Source organism: Eleutherodactylus coqui, chromosome 12 (genome assembly GCF_035609145.1).
Source record: "Eleutherodactylus coqui strain aEleCoq1 chromosome 12, aEleCoq1.hap1, whole genome shotgun sequence".
Classification (NCBI taxonomy): domain Eukaryota; kingdom Metazoa; phylum Chordata; class Amphibia; order Anura; family Eleutherodactylidae; genus Eleutherodactylus; species Eleutherodactylus coqui.
In genome coordinates, this window is record NC_089848.1 from 18,508,108 (window position 1) to 18,531,140 (window position 23,033).

General features: G+C 44.5%; 1 protein-coding gene across 1 annotated transcript in view; it reads left to right on the forward strand.

The window, feature by feature from the left end:
• EPDR1 (ependymin related 1) overlaps positions 1–15,073 on the forward strand; it is a 130,168-nt gene extending 115,095 nt beyond the window's left edge. Inside the window, exon 3 of the mRNA XM_066584744.1 lies at positions 13,977–15,073. Coding sequence (XP_066440841.1) covers positions 13,977–14,167 — 191 coding nt within the window. The 3' untranslated portion in view covers positions 14,168–15,073. The remainder of the gene's footprint in view (positions 1–13,976) is intronic.
• Positions 15,074–23,033: the final 7,960 nt, after the last annotated feature.

Genomic DNA, 23,033 nt, shown 5'->3' on the forward strand with positions numbered 1-23,033 from the left:
ACTTCCGCCAACTGTCTCAACAACTTTCTGTGGGTGAGGAGGACGATGACGATCAGACACAGTTGTCTTGCAGTGAGGTAGTAGTAAGGGCAGTAAGTCCGAGGGAGCAGCGCACAGAGGATTCGGAGGAAGAGCAGCAGGACGATGAGGTGACTGACCCCACCTGGTGTGCAACGCTTACTCAGGAGGACAGGTCTTCAGAGGGGGAGTCAAGGGCATGAGCAGGGCAGGTTGCAAGAGGCAGTGCGGTGGCCAGGGGTAGAGGCAGGGCCAGACCGAATAATCCACCAAGTGTTTCCCAAAGCGCCCCCTCGCGCCATGCCACCCTGCAGAGGCCGAGGTGCTCTAAGGTCTGGCAGTTTTTCACAGAGACGCCTGACGACCGACGAACAGTGGTGTGCAACCTTTGTCGCGCAAAGCTCAGCCGGGGAGCCAACACCAACAGCCTCACCACCACCAGCATGCGCAGACATATGATGGCCAAGCACCCCGCAAGGTGCCCCAACCTGCCACTGAGATGCAACCCCCCTCTCAGGACACAGGCACTACCGTCTCCTGGCCTGCACCCACACCCTCACCTCCGCTGTCCTCGGCCCCATCCAGCAGTGTAGTTCAGCGCACCGTCCAGCCGTCGCTTGCGCAACTGTTGGAGCACAAGCGCAAGTACGCCGCCAAGCACCCGCACGCTCAAACGTTAACCGTCCGCATAGCAAAATTCATCAGCCTTGAGATGCTGCCGTATAGGGTTGTGGAAACGGAGTCCTTCAAAAGTATCATAGAGGCGGCGGCCCCGCGCTACTCAGTTCCCAGTCGCCACTACTTTTCCCGATGTGCCGTCCCAGCCCTGCACGACCACGTCTCCCGCAACATTGTACGCGCCCTCACCAACGCGGTTACTGCCACGGTCCACTTAACTACGGACACGTGGACAAGCACAGGCGGGCAGGGCCACTACATCTCCCTGACGGCACATTGGGTGAATTTAGTGGAGGCTGGGACAGAGTCAGAGCCTGGGACCGCTCACATCCTACCCACCCCCAGAATTGCGGGCCCCAGCTCGGTGGTGGTATCTGCGAAGGTGTATGCTTCCTCCACTAAAGCACCCTCCTCCTCCTCCTCCTCCTCCTCTGTCTCGCAATCAAGATGTGTTAGCAGCAGCATGTCGCCAGCAGTCGGTGTCGCGCGGTGTGGCAGCACAGCGGTGGGCAAGCGTCAGCAGGCCGTGCTGAAACTACTCAGCTTAGGCGATAAGAGGCACACGGCCCACGAACTGCTGCAGGGTCTGACACAGCAGACCGACCGCTGGCTTGCGCCGCTGAGCCTCCAACCGGGCATGGTCGTGTGTGACAACGGCCGTAACCTGGTGGCGGCTCTGCAGCTCGGCAGCCTCACGCACGTGCCATGCCTGGCCCACGTCTTTAATTTGGTGGTTCAGCGGTTTCTGAAAAGCTACCCACGCTTGTCAGACCTGCTCGTAAAGGCGCGCCGGCTCTGCGCACATTTTTGCAAGTCCCACACGGACGCTGCCACCCTGCGCACCCTGCAACATCACTTTAAGCTGCCAGTGCATCGACTGCTGTGCGACGTGCCCACACGGTGGAACTCTACGCTCCACATGTTGGCCAGGCTCTATGAACAACGTAGAGCTATAGTCGAATACCAACTCCAACATGGGCGGCGCAGTGGGAGTCAGCCTCCTCAATTCCTTTCAGAAGAGTGGGCCTGGTTGACAGACATCTGCCATGTCCTTGGTAATTTTGAGGAGTCTACCCAGGTGGTGAGCGGCGATGCTACAATCATTAGCGTCACCATTCCTCTGCTATGCATCTTGAGAAATTCCCTGCAAACCATAAAGGCAGCTGCTTTGCGTTTGGAAACGGGGGCGGGGGAAGACAGTATGCCGCTGGATAGTCAGGGCACCCTCCTGTCTATTTCTCAGCGCGTACAGGAGGAGGAGGAGGAGCATGAGGAGGATGAGGAGGAGGGGTAAGAGACAGCTTGGGCCGCTGCTGACGGTACACCGGCTGATTGCCTGTCATCCTTTCAGCGTGTATGGCCTGAGGAGGAGGAGGAGGAGGATCCTGAAAGTGATCTTCCTAGTGAAGACAGCCATGTGTTGCGTACAGGTACCCTGGCACACATGGCTGACTTCATGTTAGGATGCCTTTCTCGTGACCCTCGCGTTGCACGCATTCTGGCCACGACGGATTACTGGGTGTACACACTGCTCGATCCACGGTATAAGGAGAACCTGCCCACTCTGATTCCCGAAGAGGAAAGGGGTTCGAGAGTGTTGCTATACCACAGGACCCTTGCGGACAAGCTGATGGTAAAATTCCCAGCCGACAGCGCTAGTGGCAGAAGGCGCAGTACCGAGGGCAAGGTAGCAGGGGATGTGCGTAGATCGAGCAGCATGTACATCCCAGGCAGTGCAACAGTCTTTAAGGGCCTGGCCAGCTTTATGGCTCCCCACCAAGACTGTGTCACCGCTCCCCAGTCACGGCTGAGTCGGCGGGAGCACTGTAAAAGGATGGTGAGGGAGTACGTAGCGGATCGCACGACCATCCTTGGTGACGCCTCTGCCCCCTACAACTACTGGGTGTCGAAGCTGGACACGTGGCCTGAACTAGCGCTGTATGCCCTGGAGGTGCTTGCTTGTCCTGCGGCTAGCGTCTTGTCGGAGAGGGTGTTTAGTGCGGCTGGGGGAATCATCACAGATAAGCGTAGCCGCTTGTCAACCGACAGTGCCGACAGGCTAACACTCATCAAGATGAACAAAGGCTGGATTTCCCCAGACTTCTGTTCTCCACCAGCGGACAGCAGCGATACGTAAGCAATACGTAGGCTGCACCCGCGGATGGAAGCTACGTTCTCTCTCACCATCCAAAACGGGGACATTTCTGCTTCATCAATCTATGTCTAATATTCCTCCTCCTCCTCCTGCTCCTCCTCCTGAAACCTCACGTAATCACGCTGAACGGGCAATTTTTCTTAGGGCCACAAGGCTCACTCAAATAATTTTTCTGAACAATTTTTATAAGTTTCAATGCGCTTAAAAGCGTTGGAACTGTAACTTGAACCAATTTTTCGTTACACTGGGCTGCCTCCAGGCCTAGTTACCACTTAAGCCACATTAACCAAAGCGATTAATGGGTTTCACCTGCCCTCTTGGCTGGCCATGGCCAATTTTTGGGATGTACATTAGTACTGTTGATACAGCAATTTTTGTGGGCCCTCGCCTACAGTGTAATCAAATTAATTTTTAGCCCACCTGCATTCCAGCTGACATTACCTCAGCTGTGTTGGGCAATGCAATGGGATATTTTTGTGTACCGCCGGTGGGTTCCAGGGAGCCACCCATGCTGTAGGTGCACACGGAGTTTTTAACACATCTGTACACTTGTAAAGAACCCCAGTCTGACTGGGGCATGCAGTGTGGGCCGAAGCCCACCTGTATTACGCACGACATTACTACCTCAGCTGTGTTGGGCAATGCAATGGGATATTTCTATGTACCGCCGGTGGCTTCCTGGCACCCACCCAGGCAGTGGGTCCACAGGGAGTTTAACCTACATGTGTCCACTTCTAAAGAACCCCAGTCTGACTGGGGCATGCAGTGTGGGCCGAAGCCCACCTGTATTACGCACGACATTACTACCTCAGCTGTGTTGGGCAATGCAATGGGATATTTCTATGTACCGCCGGTGGCTTCCTGGCACCCACCCAGGCAGTGGGTCCACAGGGAGTTTAACCTACATGTGTCCACTTCTAAAGAACCCCAGTCTGACTGGGGCATGCAGTGTGGGCCGAAGCCCACCTGCATTATGCACGACATTACTACCTCAGCTGTGTTGGGCAATGCAATGGGATATTTCTATGTACCGCCGGTGGCTTCCTGGCACCCACCCAGGCAGTGGGTCCACAGGGAGTTTAACCTACATGTGTCCACTTCTAAAGAACACCAGTCTGACTGGGGCATGCAGTGTGGGCCGAAGCCCACCTGTATTACGCACGACATTACTACCTCAGCTGTGTTGGGCAATGCAATGGGATATTTCTATGTACCGCCGGTGGCTTCCTGGCACCCACCCATGCTGTCGGTCCACAGGGACTTCACAATAGGGAGTTGTACCTGCCTGTGTCTATGAATTAAAAAGCCCGGTCTAACTGGGGCATGCAGACACCTTGACAGAATGAATAGTGTGTGGCACATAGGTTCCCCATTGCTATGCCTACGTGTGCAGCTCCTGATGGCGGTGGCACAGGATTCTATTTCTCATTGCTTCTGTACAGCATTGTGGGCTATCGACCCGCAACTTTTAAAGAGGGTCGCTGCCTAGCCGTGCCAACCCTCTGCAGTGTGTGCCTGCGGTTCCTCCTCATGGCAGACGCACTTCTAAATAGACATGAGGGTGGTGTGGCATGAGGGCAGCTGAAGGCTGCGCAGGGACACTTTGGTGTGCGCTGTGGGGGGGAGGGGGGGGGTGGTTGGTCAGCATGTAACCCAGGAGAAGTGGCAGCGGAGTGTCATCCAGGCAGTGATTGTGCTTTGTTGTAGCTAGTGTGGTGCTTAGCAAAGGTATGCCATGCTAATGAGGGCTTTTCAGAAGTAAAAGTTGTTGGGAGGGGGGGGGGGCACTCTTGCCGGTATTGTGGCTTAATAGTGGGACCTGTGAACTTGAGATGCAGCCCAACATGTAGCCCCTCGCCTGCCCTATCCGTTTCTGTGTCATTCCCATCACTTTCTTGAATTGCCCAGATTTTCACACATGAAAACCTTAGCGAGCATCGGCGAAATACAAAAATGCTCTGGTCGCCCATTGACTTCAATGGGGTTCGTTGTTCGAAACGAACCCTCGAGCATCGCGGGAAGTTCGTTCCGAATAACGAGCACCCGAACATTTTGGTGTTTGCTCATCTCTATTCTTTATCCACTACACATAGCATTGTACATTTGTGCTAAAGTTTCATTCTTTGTTCCATAGGACATTTTCCAATTTGACCAACCTCTTTTGGGATTACCCATTGTGCCCTTGCAATTATCTTAACAGGAAGCACTGGAACAGTCCTGAATTCTTATTCATTTGTAGATATATCTAAAAGTGGATTGAGGTGTTTAGCATGGCTTCTCTACAATTTACAGCTTAATGTGTCTATAAAATGTCTTTCTAAAGTCTCTTGAAAGTTGTTTGCATAGAGACATGGTTAATACTAACCAATCTTTCTGGAGAAGAACGTAAGGGTACGTCATGGCAGGCTGGTACTTCCAGCAAAATGACGTACCCTTACGTCATCGGGATAGCGCAAGATCATGACTGATCTCGCAGTATCCTGCAGCGGGAGCCGGCTGTCAGTGATAGCCGGACTCCCGCTGCAACAGATCGCGGTAGGGAAACAGTTCACAGAGGAGCGAGCTCCCTCTGTGTCTCTAGCCGGTTCTCGCGATGTTATCGCAAGAGCCCAGTCTGAGCCATGGCAACAGGACACCGGACACTGGCGTCCTGTAGTGCCAATGCCTATGATCGCTGTATAAGCGATAAGGCATGGCAGGGCAGTAGCCCTGCCATGCCTTATCACAGCGATCAGAAGTGCTGTGCTGCAAGTCCCTCAGAGGGACTCAAATAGTGTAAAAAAAAAAGAAAAGAAAAATGTAAAAAAAAACCTTTTTTGTGCTTTTTCTAATATTAGCATAAAAAAATTAAAATGGCATATATTTGGTATTAACGCGTCCATAACAACGTGTACAAAAAGTTGAACACACATTTTATTTTGTACGGCAAAAAGCGTAAAAAAAACCGCTAAAAAACAGAGGCAAAATGCTAATTTTTAGCATTTTGCCTCCCAAAAAATGCAATAAAAGTGATCAAAAAAAGTATATTCCCCAAAATGGTACCAATAAAAACTACAACTCGTCTCGCAAAAAATAAGCCATCAAAGAGCTCCGTACATAGAAAAATAAAAAAAGTTACAGGATTTTGAATGCAGCGATAGAGAAAAAAAAGATTTCCAAAAAAAGGGGTTTTTATTGCAAAAAAGTGGAAAAACCTAAAGAAATATAAGAATTTTGGTATCGTTGTAATCGTACCAACCTGCAGAAAAAATGTATTGTGTCATTTATGCTGCATGATTAACGCTGTAAAAAAAAAACTAAAAATCTATGGCAGAATTGATGCGTTTTCTCTCCCAGTTATCATAAAAAAAATAATAAAGGTTTTACGATATAGTCTATGTACCCAAAAGTGGCACCGATAAAAACTACAGCTCGCCACGCAAAAAACAAGCCCTTATACGGCCGCGTCGACAGAAAAATAAAAAAGTTATGGCTTTTGAAAAAATGGAGATCAAAATCCGCCAAAAATTGTTGCGTCCTTAAGCACAAAATAGGCCATGTCATTAAGGGGTTAAAACACTTTTTGCCAATAAGCTTTTAGAAAAATTATTAACACAGTGGTCTACTTACTTTTTATTCATTTGCTTTGTGTATGTTTACCCAATGTGCTCAATAAAAGACATGAACAATACCACTGGACTAAAAAGCAGCCTTGGCACACAAACCCCACCAGCCCAAATACTAGATTGTCCTATGTGCTCTGTACTGTGGAAAAATAGCAGCATGTACTGGCAAATTATGCATTAGTTGGTCACGCTTCCATCATCATTCCATTAAATACTGTATGCAAATCATATTATAAACACAAAAATGAAATAAAAATAGAACACAGAACCTACAAAATCATACAGTCAGAGATGAGCTTCCCTTTTTCAGTTAGGGCCAAGTGTATGTTACCACTATAAAACACCAATATAACCAATAATACTGCCATATGTTGATCATATAGTGCTCAGATACCAGATCTATATGTGATCTCTGCAGGCTGTGATCACAAAGCAGACTGTACAATTGAATGTGGACTGACCAACACATTTCCAGCTTTAGGAATAGTAACTATGGGAGAATAGATCTGTACTGGGAACAATGTTATAACACATTTGTACTAGTAAGAGTACAGACACATGCAATTGGTACAATTTTCCAATTCTTAGTTTATGGCTGTACAATTTTGCTGTTAATACAGCAATTTTGCATGCAAAACTATATGAGCAATAAAAATCATGTTAATGGCTTCACCACTTTGTGGGTAAAACTGCGGTATTAACAGCAAAATTGTACAGCCATTAAATAAGAATTTTTTAAAACCGACTGCATGTGTCTGTACCCTTAGACTATGTTTCCACACAGGGAGTACAACTTAAGCCCCCCAATAAATATTAATGTTTAGTCGCCCAAACCTGCTGATAATGATGGGCTGAATGACTCCTCTGACAGATGATATCGGAAAAATAGGGATAAGGGATGTTGAATTTCAATGCCCAGTCCCTTTGTTCCTGAGGAGATAAGCTGGTGTCAGAGTTGTCTAACTGTAGCTTACCTTCCCTAAATATACAAATTGCATAAGACACCAGAAAAAAGCGCCTCAAGTATATACCCATAGTATGTGAATAGATGAGCCCCAGAGGCAGAACTGCTAATGCAGCTTAATGGAAGGGGCTGCTTACCTCCTTTGTCATACTGACGCTGGATGCAGAGAAGGACAGCATGGAGCTCTGTAACACCCTAACACACTTACAGTTGGTACGGCCTTTTGTTGTCATGGTGATGCCACACTCTATTTTGGACACTCTTTGGATGATGATGACGCAGAAATAACTTGGATTCACAGTTTTAAGTTACAGGGCAATCTTCCCTGGCGGCCATCAAATAGTATGGGGTGTATTCAGTAGAGGGGTATTGTTGTAAGTGTAAATTAATTTGGGTAGCAACATAGGCCAGTATTCTCTTTGTTTGGATGGCATGGTTCTGAGCAACTTAAGTATGGTCTGGTTTGCCTTTTCACAGAGTCCATTTTCTTGGGGGTGATGAGCGGTGGTACGTAGTTTCCTACAATCATAGGTGTCACATAACTCCTGCAACAGTTGTGACTCGAAGGCTGGTCCTCTGTCAGAAAGTATTTGGTCAGGGAATCCATAGTTGAGGATGAAATGTTTTCAGACGTTAGCAGCAGTTGTTCTGGTGGTGAGATCTTCTACAGGGATGGTGACTATGAATTTGGTGTAGCAATCAATTAGGGTAAGTACGTAGCTATACCTAGACTTACTACTTTCTACTTTTAAATGGTCAATGGAGAGGATTTACAAGGGTTTGTTGGTGATGATGAGATGTAATGGGGCTCTTTGATCGTGTTGGGCTCTTCTTTTGGTTTTGCAAACTGCGCATTCTTGGTACCACTTCCCTATATCATCTCTCATGTCACTCCAGTAAAAGCGCTGGCGGATCATAGCTTCCAAAGTGTTTGTATTGGTCATGATAAGAAAGTAGTACCTGATTTGCATCTCTGCATGGAATTTGGTGCAGGCGGGGTTGATAGAACCTCTGTAATTAATATTCTTTTTGAAGAACAGTCTCTCCCTCTGTCTCGATAATCTCTGTAATTCAGGGTCCATGGATTTGCATAATATACTTTTTGGTTTTTTTCTGTGAGCAAATGTTCCTGTAAATCTTCAAAGGTCCGACTGTCCAGTTGAAGCAAGAACAATTTCTTTAACATGTCTACTGTTTCTGATGGGTGACTAGAAGAACTGACTTGACAATTTTAATGGGCTTATGCCGGGTAAAGTCCGGCATCTCAACGTCTTCGCATGTGTCCTCTTCAGGTGAATTGTCTAGTGTAGTTGGTAGCCTAGAGAGAGCGTCAGCAAATACCGCACTCTTCCCAGTGTGTTATTTGACCTGAAAGGTGAAATTGGCCAGGCAGGACAGCCATCTCTGTTCTAATGCCCCTGGTTTTGCAAAGTTTAGGTGGGCAACTGAGTTATTGTCTGTATAGGTGGTAAAGGTAGCAGCAAGGTAGTCCTTAACTTTTTTAGTCACAACCCAGACTAGGGCAAGAAGTTCCAGTTTGAAGGAGCTGTAATTCTGGTCATTTTGTACAGCACCCTTTAATGAACGGCTAACATAAGCAACTACCCTTTCCTTGCCTTCTTGTACTTGACTAAGCACTGCACCTAGGCCCCTGAAACTAGCATCCATGTATAAGTTAAATGTGAGTGCATAATCGGGATAAGCAAGAATGGGGAAAGTAGTTAATTTTTCTTTTAATACCTGAAAGGCCTGCTCTTGCTCTCTTTCCCAATTTATGGCAATGGGTGCTTGAAACGCTTGTAATACCCCACAAACCCTACAAAACTCCTGATATCCTTCAAGGTCTTAAGAGTAGGCCAAGTAATCACTGCATTTACTTTATCAGGATCCGGGTATATCCCTTTGGTACTGACGATATGTTCAAGGTAGCAGACTTCAGTCTGCAGCAAATGGCACTTTCATGGCTTTATTTTTAATCCGTGATCCTTAAGAATCTGGAACACCTCTCAGAGGTTTTGTATGTGCTCCTCAAATGTTTTGGAGTATATTCTTATAGCATCCAGATATAATAGAGAGTTTTTGTGGCCCAAGCATCTCTCTACTAGCCTTTAGAAAGTGCCTGGGGCATTGCAGAGGCCAAAGGTCACGCGATTGAATTAAACAGCCCCATTGGTGTGGTAAAGATGGTTTTCTCTCTATCCGCCTCACTCATGGGCACCTGTCAATATCCACTGGTCAGATCCAGAGTGGAAAAGTAGGTGGCAGAGCCTAAGGCCATCAGAGACTCCTCATTACGAGGGAGAGAATAGGAATATTTGTGTGCTATATTATTCAACTTTCTATAATCCACACAGAAGCAAAGGCCTCCATCCTTCTTTTTGACAAGTACTATGGGAGCAGCCTAGGGACTAAGCCTTTTCCTGATAATATGATTATCCTTCATCTCCTGTATCATACTTTTAACTTTTTCATAGGAGGAAGGTGGAATGGGCCTATATGTTTCTTTGATCGGCACGTTGCCATTGGTGTGGATAGAGTGGCAGAGGTCATTGAAAAGTTTATGTTGGCTAAAGGCATCTCGCTTCTCCATTGTCACATCCTTGATTCCCTGTATCTGATCAGCGGGTGTCTGATTATCCCCAATATGCGGCTCAGAGAGCCAGGAGGAAGACTGAGGGGAACCTGCCTATACGGACTGAGCCCCCTGCAACACACTGTCAGTCTGACTCTCAAACACATCAGTGGGTTTCAGCAGGGACACTTGTGCCACAGCAGAATATTTCTTTAATTGTGCAGGGACACTTCCAATATTTATGAGGCAGACCAGCACCTTCCCATTGGTCACTGTAACAAGGCTCCAGGCAGCCAGTAAATAGGGATGACCATCTATAGGGATGTGCTGTGCTACTGCCTCATAGGCACGGCCATGTAGACCTGGCCTTGTCTGGCACTATAGGACAAATTCAGACACTGGCGGGACTAAAACCGGTCTGACGTCCTTCACACGGGCTCTTCCCACATGACCCTGCGAATTGGCAAACCGCTATTAAGCTGACAAGGTTTTTATATTGATCTTTAGCACAGCTCTCTGGGCCTGTGATGCTGCGGGCATATTACTCTGCAGCACTTCTAGCATCTCTGCATAGCAGTTCTTTAAGATATTCATGCCCAGTGTGATGATTGGTGCATTTTTGTCAGGCACATCTATCATTAGTATTCCTTGCCGGAGTAGCTCTGCCTTCCCACCTATAACAGTCGGTTCCCAATACCCCACTATAGGTACAGGTAGACTATTGCTCGCCACAGCGTTGATTAATTGTTTAGGCGGACAGCTGAGAATGTCAGGGAACCAGTATTTTTCAAAGTCACCCTGGCAGATAGTGGTAACTTGTGTCCCGTTATCAATAAGCGCAGGCAGGGGCATACCATCCATATATAACATGACTTCTGGACAGGCGCCTACATATCTATTAATACCTTTATCAGCGCGTGGACCTATTGTCCGTACTCCTGGGGTGCAGTCCTTCTCCCCAGGGGATGCCCGTTTACACGGTAGCATGTCTGACTATCATGTCTGTTTTGGCAGCAATGCATACAAAATGTCCATGAGGGGTGTTATCGGACTACACCGTTACCGATCTGATGACCTTGTTGCCAGGTGCCAAATTGGTAGATAATGATATGGAAGCCCGTGATGAGAAGATTTGCTAGCAATTATCTATCACTAGCATGAAATTACTCCATGTTATGGCAAGACACTTCTTCATGAGAACTCAATGAATTCTACTTTATTATCAACATTACCAACTCCTTTTATACAGAAAGAAGAGGGCGTATTCAAAAGCTACTTGGTACAAAGATTAGTGTTACATAGTGACAAAGCTTATTTATCATAAGGCTTATTGACTACCAAATAGTCTTAAAGCTCTTGAGGGTCGTGTTAGAGATGGAAATCACTTCAGTCAAGATATTGTTATCACATCATACACTATTTCTGCTATAGCTGTGTGTCTTCTCTGTTAACATAGCTTAGCCTTATTTAATTTGTCTGTTGACTTGTTATCTTAAAATCCTAGTTACCAGCACTACAAAGCATAGGTTTTAGCCTTCTATTTAAGGGTCAATAGTCCAATACAAGGTAAGAAACATACACTTATTGCATTCTGAAACTTAACACTTTATATTCCATGACAGGGGCGTGGATAACTTCCAGACAGCCGATGCGGTCCCAGAGGGAATTGGTGCTTGGGCAGTAATAGCTGAGGCATTGAACATGGGCTCTGTAGCTTGTTGACTTTCTGACACAGCGCGGCAACACTACGAGTCAGTTTCATCATCTGTTTCTGCATTTCTAATAATGGAGCAGACATATCACTGCTAGATTGCGCCGCCTGCCTATACATGTCATGCTAATGGGGCAGGACAAACTTTCATCACATGACACATTCACCCCCTTCTTAGTCTCCTCCCCCTCAGCGGTCTGAGGCTCCATACCCAGAATAGTAATGGCCAGCTCTTTAAATAGTAAAAATGTGCTATCTGAGTGCTACACCGACAACATCTACAACTGGCTCCTGAGAGTCTCCGTTAATGAACCCTCTAAAACTGTTCCCTAAGAGCTTGGTCTGCACCAGCAGCCTCCTTAGGGTTGGCCCTTATACGGCCTATATGTCCTCCTGCAGAGGAGTCTCCCCAACTCTGTCTTTTATTAAAGAATCTCTTCTTTACCTCCGACATAGTATGTTTATCAATGATATTCTGCCGCCTAGCCATAATATTGTCCACCGTCTTTTTGTGCTCATGTGGCCATGTTTTAACTTCCCTGGCATCGGGACCTTCTAGCGTGTGGCACTCGCCACTGTACTTAGGTAGCTATAGTGCTCCTAAGCAATAGGGCATGGTTAGCGGCGCACAGCTAACCATGGGTGTGCAAGCCACTGCGGGGGCTGTGGGGGCGCAATGACTGGTGCAGCAGCATCTGCCTGGTAAACGATGGCCGGCTGGTTGCCAGCATACTTATCCTCCGCAACTGACATCTTGGATTATAGTTAGAAGAAGAAGGAACTATCCTGTTTGTAGGACGCCAGAAATTTGGGAGTTGTAGCACCCCAATGCACTTACAGTTAAGTGATGGAGGCCTTTTGTTGTCACTGTGCTGCCCCACTCTATTTTGGACACTCCGGATGATGATGTTGTAAGGTATACCTTTAGGCAGAGGGACTAGTGACCATATGCTGATCCTTGCTTTGATTTTACCGGGTCGCTGTGACTCACTGATGAAAATGCACCTTGGAAAGGGTCTTCTGAAGCTCTGCTGTAGAATGGCAAGGGAGCGAGTTGTCACCACACTCTACCTTGGCTAAGAATAACTTGCTAAACACTCCTCCTGACCGACTACGGAAACTGCAACCTTCTTACTCTCTCCCGGCTGAGTCTGCTAACTGCTCTGTGTCATTTCCTTTTATGACCTCTCTCACTAGCCGCCCACTTGCATAGGAACTTGTTTGCTTCTTTCCCACCCTTAGGGGCTCTGCACCAGTGAGATTAAACCTGACTGTCAGGCAGTGAGAGGCCAGCTGATGTCAGTGATGAGCTCTAGTTTAGAGCAGAAGGGGAGACACAGGGTCTCTCCCACAAATGGCACCTTCTGTATCCAGGATGGCATACAGACAGGTGAGACAGGACAAGTGTGCTGCTAGTGTCCTGTAGTGCCCACTGGGCAATTACAGCTCGACATTATTGCACACCAAAGACTCAGAGATAAAAGCATGAACTCTTTATTTGCAGGATCCAAATACAATAGTAATGTGTTTCACTGCTGGACAACCAGCTTCCTCAGGCAACATGTCTGAGGAAGTTGCTTGTCAAGCAGTGAAACATGTAGCCATTGCATTTGAGCACTGCAAGATCCTTGTTGTGTGCCGAAGTGGAGATCCATGCTGTCCTTTTCTGAACAAGCAAATATTTAGCAGAGCTAAACATTCGTCCCTGTGAGGGAGCCAGGAATGACAACTGTTGACCAAATGATCCCTCAGCTGACTATAGTTGAAGGTGCATGGGCACCTTAACACTGTACTGACCTTTGACACAGCCCTTGCAGGGGTTGTGCCACGAAAAATATTGTTTCTAGGTAAATCCAACCCATAATTATAAACATTTTTTGTATTTACATTTGTTTCAAAATTAGTTTCTACCCCCATATATTCCAGAACTAATGTTAGAATAGCGCCACCTGCTGCTTTTATTCTGTGTCCACCTCAGTAATTGTCCCAAGATGGTCACACATGCCCAGTCTTATATCTCTCTCTGCCCCATATGGAGGGATCCCTGGTGTGGTGAGCGGCTGCTTCTGACGTTGCTGCGTCTTCTCTGATGTCTGTACATTTATATATATATATATATATATATATACATACATATATATATATATATATATATATACACACATATATATATATATATATATATATATATATATATATATATATATACACTGTGTTTTAATATTTCACAGCTTTAATAATTTTCATTCTTCTATTTTTTTCACCTTTAACAGCTGAAACCTGGGTTGGAGTTTACACAAATAAGGATTGCTATCCAGTGCATGAAACCTACACAAAGAATGAAAGCATGACAGCTTCCACACGCTTCTTCGACTTACAGCTAGGCATAAAAGATCCATCTGTGTTCAACCCTCCAAGCAGCTGTATGTCAGCACTTCAAGTGTTATTAGGTGATGGATGCTGAAATCACTGGATTTCATATGTCTACTTTTTACTTATATAGTAAGCTTTATAAAACATTTATTAAAACTATTTGTGTAACAGCGGACATTGTAATTCTGGACGGCAAGGAGGCATACTCTTGATGATATCTGCAGTAAGGGTAAAGGTTCTTCATTTACACAACTACTGGGTATATTTTTTTATACAATGATTGATTAAAAGCAGTGATTATAGAAGGCTCATGCACATGGCTGTATTATAGATGCAACTAGTACTTACCCTTAAAACAGCATCCACAGAAGGCTATGGGCTCAAACTGGACAGTTCTTTTTACAAGGTTTGTATCTTATGGATTCCTTGAGAATCCATAAGAATAAATTGTGACATGCTCAGTATGTATGCTTTGCAAAGACATTCTCCTCCTAGAAGTCTTTTAGAATATAAGCTCTTGTTGAGTTTACAAATGGCTGCACCGTGTACCTCCGAAGAGGGTCGAAGCACATGAGCTCTTAATCAGTTGCAAGCAAGAAAAGTCCAGTTTTATATCTATTATGACTGATGAAATGAATTACTCAGTCAGGATTGTTGAAGTATCGTATACATAACAATAATTAATAGCCAACATCTTTTTGAACTATATCATTGGAAACTATCATTACCAATCCTCGTTACATGGTTACCCTACTAAATGTATTGTAACATACATGGATTGTGATGCAATATGACTTATGTTTGCACATTAATAATAGCCTTAATCGGTGCAGTGGCACTTGTATAGAATATTGCACTAATGATAATTTTTAAATTCAGGGTTTGCAGAGACAACAGTGGGGTATCATAAAGTCATTGTACATCGACAATTGTATCCATATAACAAGCACATATACTATAACATATGACATATAAAATAAAGTATTTCATCAAGATATGGGGCTTATTGATATGAATCTATTTACTATTACTATTTACTATTATATATTAATAGAATATACAGAAAAAAACATAATCTGACCATACACATAAGGCTCATATGAAGTTTTGAGCCTATGTTTGGTGTATATGCCAGGATAAGCCTAAGGTTTTATATGTCAAATGTATCTATAGGGCTCCAATCACCTGAACAAAGCCATGAGTGTTAATTTGGCTTATATCAGGTCAGAATACACTATAGTTTGTTAATTTCATTACATCACAAACCAAAAAAACCTGCTTTGAACTTATACACACTCTTTCTAAATGAATTGAGCCTTGATTTTCCTAAACTTTTCACCTACTTAAGTACAGAGCCTCTCAAGTGATCACGGTATTTAGTTATTTGCCTAAATAAATCCACATTCATCAAAAAATGGCTTCTTTTTTTTGTTTCCAAAGAATTGACAAGTCAGGTGCTGTATGGAAATTAATGAACTGCAGTGTATGAATCTGGTCATTACGTATGTTGGCTTTTTACAGTGGTTATATATTCAAATACATTGGGACAATCTTACTTGACATTTTAAAAAATGTGCAGTAAAAATTAAAAAAAAATATATTGTTGAATGATGGTAGATCTCATTGAAAATCTGCTTTGTTGCCCTCAAAAGTTTATTAATGCCCCTGGAGATGTGTTTTTAGACAACAGATTATCAGACTGTGAGGGACCTATTCATAAATACTTATTGCAATTCCTCAAGTTTATCCCTTAAATAGTTATTTTCACCTAGTCTATTCTGTTTGCTACAAGTAGTGTGTTTATGTACAGTGGATATAAAAAGTCTACATACCCTTTTCAAAATGCCAGGTTTTGTCATATTAAAAAATCCAACAAAGATGAATCATTTCAGATTAATTTCCATCTTCAATGTGACCTGTTATCTGTACAATTTTTTTTTATTGAAAAACAAACTGAAATCTTTTAGGCTGGAGAAATAAAATTTAAAAAACTAAAATAATATGATTGCATAAATATCTGCACCCTAAAACTAATATTTTCTTGATGCACCCTTTAACTTTATGACAGCTTAGCTTACAATCATTTTGCGTCGTTGTCTATCAGCAGGGCTCATCCCGACTTGGCAATCTTTGCCTACTCTTCTTTGCAAAAGCTCTCCAAATCTGTTGGATTGTAAGGGCATCTCGTGTGTAGCGCCTTCTTCGGGTCAACCCACATATCTTCAATGGAATTCAGGCCTGGGCTCTTGTTGGGCCATTCCAAAAGTGTGACCTTTTCTGATGAAGCCATTCTTTTGTTGATTTGGAGGTCTGCTTTGGGTCGTCAGGCTGAAAGGTTAAATTCCTCTTCATCTTCAGCTTTTTAGCAGAGGCCTGAAGGTTTTGTGCCAAAATGGACTGATATTTGAAACTATTTATGATTCCCTCCACCTTGACTAAAGCCCCAGTTCCGTACTTTACTTCGATTAACTCCCAGCACTCCTCAGGATTTTTAAACATATTAAAGATGACTAACAAGTCAATAGGATGCACGCCAAACATGCAGGGGTAAGAGCTCCAGAAACCCCAAAAAGCCCAGGATGCTGCCATTCCTTTATTGAGACATTAAAGCCCCAGTTCCAGCAGTAAAAGAACAGCCCTCACATAATGCTGCCTTCACCATCTTCACTATGGTAGTCTCCTGGTGATGAGCACTGTTGGCTTTGTGCCAGACATACCTTTTGGAATTATAGACAAAAAGTTCCCCTCGGTCTCATCGGACAGAACACGTTCTCCACATTTGGCAGATGTGATGGAGGTTTTGGTAAAACATAGCCAGCTTGGATGGTTTTCTTTGTTAGAGAAGGCTTCCATTTTGCTCCCTCCCCCACAGCCTGTACATATGAAGAATAGGGGAGATAGTTGTCACATAACTACACTATCAGTACTTGCCAAAAACTCCTGCAGTTCCTTTAATGTTGCTGTCGGACTCTTGGCTGCCTTCTGCACTAATTTTCTTTTGTTTTTTTCATCAATTTTGGAGGGATGTCCAGTTCTTGGTATTGTCACTGTTGGGACAAATGTACTCCGCTTCTTGCTGATATCTTCACTGTGCTCCATGGTATATGTAATTCATTGGACATGTTTTGGCCCCCTTCTCCTGACTAACACCTTCCAACAATCAGACCCTTTGATGGGCTGTAAGATCTTTACCGTACAACTAAGAAAATGTCAGAAAAATCCTCCTAGAAGAGCCGAACTTTATATGGGGGAATCAGAATCCCTGTAAATAATGGCAGTGGAGTACTGAATACTATTTAATAGGAGTTTAAATGTGATTGGCTGATTATGAACACAACCACATCCCCAAATATAAGAGGGTGTGAACACTTACACAACCACATTAATTTAATTTTGTTATTTTTATTTTTCCACCCCCAAAGATGTCAGTTTGTTTCTCGTTGGAATTGTACAGATATCGGGTAACATGAAAGGTAATAATAATAATAATCTTTATTTGTATAGCGCCAACTTATTCTGTAGCGCTTTCAAGCATCGGATAAATGCAAACAATACAACAATTACAATGTGAGATACAATCAGTTTGAAACAAATGGAGTGGGGGTGGTACAGGAGGTACGGGGGAGAGGGAGTGAGGCATGTGGAACAAAGTGTTAAGAAAATTGTAGATCAATATATCAGTTAATTATTCTATATTGCATTGTAGACTAGGAATATATAGCATGATACTAGTGTAAGTAGTGAAGGGGTTAAACGAAACCCTTCTATAGGCCTCCATGTCTTCTGAGGAAGACAGATTAGAGATAAGATAGTCTACTAGACCACCCATGTATTCATGTCTATAGATAATGTACACAGGAAACGGGGTAGACTATACGACGCCTTCCATTGCATTCCTTTCTCCTGAATTCATAACGGTTTTATTGTATGTAATAGATACACCTTAGGAGGTGTAACTTATGTTAATCATTTTTGTTTTAACCTATTATGTATTCTTATTAATCTTGGAGGTATATACTTTTGCTGTGATGTCATTTATGATACATAAGCTTCGAACACCTTAGAATAAATTAGAAATCATCTGATACCGCACAGGCTGGTGTGATTTGTATTTCTCCTGGGTCCAGACTTCTGCACGAGATCTGGGATCGTCTTCTCTTTGATAAACAAACAAATTCTCCTCACACAAAGGCAGTAGGGGATTTCACGTGGAAGTCAATTATTAGAAAGCAAATGGGGTTGGCCAGTAAGGAGGTGCAGGGGTAGAGGTCATATGTGATAGGCAAGGTGGAAGGTGTGGGGAGCCATAGGAAGGGGCGAGGGACTAGGTCAGGGAATTTGGTATGCCTCCATGAAGAGGTGCGTTTTTAAGGCGCGTCTGAAATTTCATGCATCGGGAATTGTCCAGATGCCTTGGGGTAGAGCATTCCACAGGATGGGTGCTGCTCTGATGAAGTCCTGGAGGCGAGCATGTGAGGTTTGTAATAGAGGGGTGTTTAGTTTGAGTTTGTTAGCGGATCCGAGTGAGTGGGCTGGGTGGTGTACAGACAGGAGAGAGGCGATATATGGTGGCGCAGCACAATGCAGAGTTTTGTGGGTGAGGTTGAGGAATTTAAATTTAGTTCTGCAGTGGATGGGTAGCCAATACAGCTACTGGCATAGTGCAGAGGTGTCTGAGTAACGGCTGGATAGAAAAATGAGCCTAGCTGCTGCATTTAGTATGGATTGGAGTGGAACGAGTCTGGTGCGGGGTAGGCTGATGAGTAGCGAATTACAGTAGTCAAGTTGGGAGTGGATGAGGGCGACCACAAGTGTCTTTAGCGTGTCCGTGGTGAGGAACAGCCATATTTTAGCAATATTTCTGAGGTGCATGTGGCATATTTGGGCCAGAGATTGGATGTGGGGGTAAAGGAGAGGTCAATGTCCAGTGTGACTCCAAGGCAGCGGGCATGCTGTCTGAGGGTTATGATGGTGCCAGACACTGGAATGGAGATGTTGAGGGGACGTCAGTTGGAAGGTGGAAAGATGAAGAGGTCAGTTTTAGAGAGGTTAATTTGAGAAAAAGGGAGGACATAGTATTAAAGACAGCGGACAGACAGTCGGTGATAATTGGGAGGAATGGTTCAGAGATCTTATGGGAAGAAGTGTATAGTTGGGTGTCGTCAGTGTAGAGATGGTATTGGAGCCTGAATTTGTGGATGGTCTGTCCAATTGGGGCTGTATAGATAGAGAAAAGAATAGGACCAAGGGCTGAGCCCTGGGGTACCCCAACAGCGAGAGAAAGTGGAGAGGAAATAGAGCCAGCAAAGGAGACACTGAAGGAACTGTCAGAGAGGTAGGAGGAGAACCAGGAGAGAGCAGTGTCCTTAAGACCAATAGAGTGGAGCACAGTGAGAAGGTCATGGTCAACAGTGTTTAATGCAGCAGACAGGTCAAGGAGCATTAGTAGGGAGTACTCACTTCTCGACTTTGCCGTCATCAGGTCATTTGATACTTTTGCGAGGGCAGTTTCAGTTGAGTGTAGAGAGCGGAAACCAGACTGGAGGGGGTCGAGGAGTGAGTTGTCAGAGAGAAAGGGTGTGAGGTGGGAGTAGACCAGGCGTTCTAGTAATTTGGAGATGAAGGGGAGGTTTGAGACTAATCGGTAGTTGTCAGCATCAGTCGAGTCCAGGGTTGGATTTTTAAGCAGAGGGGATATGATGGAATGTTTAAATGAGGAGGTGAAAGTGCCAGGGGCTAGGGAGAGGTTGCAGATTGTGGTGAGGTAAGTAATGAGAGCTGGGGAAAGGGCCTGGAGGAGGTGAGAGGGTCGCTAGCGCAGGTGGTAGGGCGGGCAGCAAAAAGCAGCCTGGAGAATTCTTCCTCTGTCATTGGTTCTAACATAGAAAGTGAGTAAGTAGTGCTGAGGAGACTGGGATTGGGGCTAGCCGTGCAGTTTTTGGAGATTTCTTTTCGGATATTGTCAATTTTTTTCTTTGAAATAGGCAGCTAGTTCTCCAGCAGTCAGATCTATCACAGGGGCCTGTTCTTTGGGGCTGAGGAGGAAGTGGAAGGTGTTGAAGAGTCGTTTGGGGTTGTGGCATAGTGAGGAGACAAGGGAAGTGAAATAAAGTTGTTTGACATGGTGAAGGGCTAGGTTATAAGTTTTAGGCATGAATTTGAAGTGGAGGAAGTTTGCGGGCAGCCGCTTGGCACACCTAGAGCACCACCGGATGAAGCACGTTTGGGACGTGAGCCAAGGTTGCCGTGGTCTGCGGTTTACAGCTCGGGTCAAGGGCAGTGCCACTTCATCCATGGCACGGCTGAGGGTGGTGTGGTAGTTTTCAGCTGCCAGGTTAGGGCAGGGGAGGGGAGAGATAGGGGACAGGGAGGACTGAATGGTCTTGGCAAACTGTTTGGTGCGGACGGATTGGAGGTTCCTAGAGGTGCGATAGATAGGAGGGTCAGGGAAATGCTAGGGTGCCTGATGGAGAAAGATAGAAGGTTGTGACCCGAGAATGGAAGTGGGGCACTAGTAAAGTGAGAGGCATAGCTGAGACGGAGGAAGATTAAATCAAGAGTATTGCCATCTCTGTGAGTAGGGGAGTCAGAGATTAGTGAGAGCCCAAGGGAGGAGGTAAGCGTTAAAAGACGGAACGCAGATGAGGAGCTGGGATCATTACTAGGGATGTTGAAATCGCCGAGAATGAGGGAAGAAATCTGAAATGTTTCATCTTTGTTGGATTTTTCAACATGACAATAGCCTGGCATCTTAACAGAGGTGTGTACACTTTTAATATCCACTATAAATGTAATTTTGTAACTGCAGTTTAGTTGAGTCTGAATCCTCGGAGGTTCTTCTAGTACAATTTTTAATTCTAGCGCACTGTGAGATTTCATTAAATTGTTCTTGTTCAGTATAACAAATGGGATACAGGTTACTGGTTACTTATATTTGATTATAACTAATGTTCTATAATTTGATTTCTCACTTTTTTAATTTGATTTTTTAAACTGTTCAATAAAAATAAATCACACATAACAAGTATACTTAAAGAGGAACTAAATTGTCTGCATGTATGAACTGCTGCCAATATCATTTTGTTTGTCCTTTGGAAACACTTAAGAGTGGAATTTGTTCCTTTGCATTGCATTGTCCTGGACTCCACACACCTTACAACACTGTACAACAGAGCTTTTATTCAATAAAATGTGTTCTCACTACTTATGATTTTCGCTTTAGGCATCAGAAAGATACTTTATGTCAGACTGAGTGACGATTTGCTACAATGAATCCACGGGTCTGTTAGCAAAAATTGTGGACTGTCTAGCAGGCTTATCCAGAGAGGAATGTGGACACCAAACAAGACGCACAAGAGAAAACCCTACATTTGTTCATCATACTTTGAATTAGGGAGTAAAGGCTTTTTTACGCGGAACGATCTTTCGGGCAACAGTTGCCCAACAGGCTGTCCCAGCAATAATAATTCCTGTGCTTTTCCACAGAAATGAGCATTGCTAGTAAAGGGAGGCAGAGTGGGCTGGGGATCATAGTTTACACGCGCCAAGCTATCCTATTTTCTGAATGCAGAAATTGAACGAGAAGCGAATGAATTCTCGTTCTTCATTCAATTGAAGCATGCATTTACACTGAACAATAATCATTCACATTACTGCTGAAACAATTTATTGGTTTGTGTAAAAGGATCCTTGGGATGTGTTCACATTTGCATTGAAGGCTCTGTTATTAACCTCTGTCACAGATTTCATCAACTTTTCCAGACAAAGAATTGGACTGGGCTGTGTTGGGACACTGTCGCTAGCTTTACTATGTTACCATGTCTGTGGCTTTTTATATGTATGTGTACATAAATACGTACACATATATGCTTCTTTGCATCTATTCCATTAAGCTGGAGGAAGAACCCTAAGTAGGTTCAAAAACTCGCTTTAACATCATGTCTTTTTGTTAGCTATTAAAAGGTATCATATCTACAAGATTACTTGGTTTCTCTTACTGAGAACAATCACATTTAGCACCTTGTAGGATGCCATGACTAAATCTTGCATAGCTCTATTTATTTCTCCCTGAATCTTATTTATGCTTTTGCACACGTTGCATGGATGTGTTATTTGATCCCTGCAAGGCTCTGTTGTTTGTATGCATTATGTGATGTGTGGTAGTGTTATTTACATGCCTTATGGCCCTGTTTTACTTCCTCTATGGCTGTTATTTGGGTACTCTTTTTCACAAATTTAGAAGTTTATGGCAAGTTTTGTTTTCCGTTTTTTATCCACAAAAGTGATTTCTATTTTTTCTCCATTGGTAATGCTGAAGCCCATCGGTATTGTCCATTGCCATGTGACAGTAGAAAATACATAGTTACTAGAGATGAGTGAGCAAGTACCAAAATGCTCGGGTGCTCATTACTCGAGTCGAACTTCCCGCGATGCTCGACGGTTCGTTTCAAGTAACGAAGCCCATTGAAGTCAATGGGCGACCCGAGCATTTTTGTATGGGACCTATGCTCCGCTAAGGTTTTCATTTGTGAAAATCTGGGAAATTCAAGAAAGTGATGGGAACGACACAGAAACGGATAGGGCAGGCGAGGGGCTACATTTTGGGCTGCATCTCAAGTTCCCAGCTCCCTCTATTAAGCCACAATAGCGGCCAGAGTGGGCCCCCCCCAACAATTTTTACTTCTGAAAAACCCTCATTAGCAAGGCATACCTTAGCTAAGCACCACACTACCTCCAACAAAGCACAATCACTGCCTGCATGACACTCCGCTGCCACTTCTCCTGGATAACATGCTGCCCAACCGCCCATTTCAGTAATACTAGCAGTCAAGACAGGCCCCAGTAACAATTCCAAAGCAGCAGTATAGGGGGAGCACAGTATTAGTTCCATTTGAGTAGTAGTTGCAGTCTAGACAGGCCCCAATAACATATTACTAGCAGCAGTATAGGGGGGCACA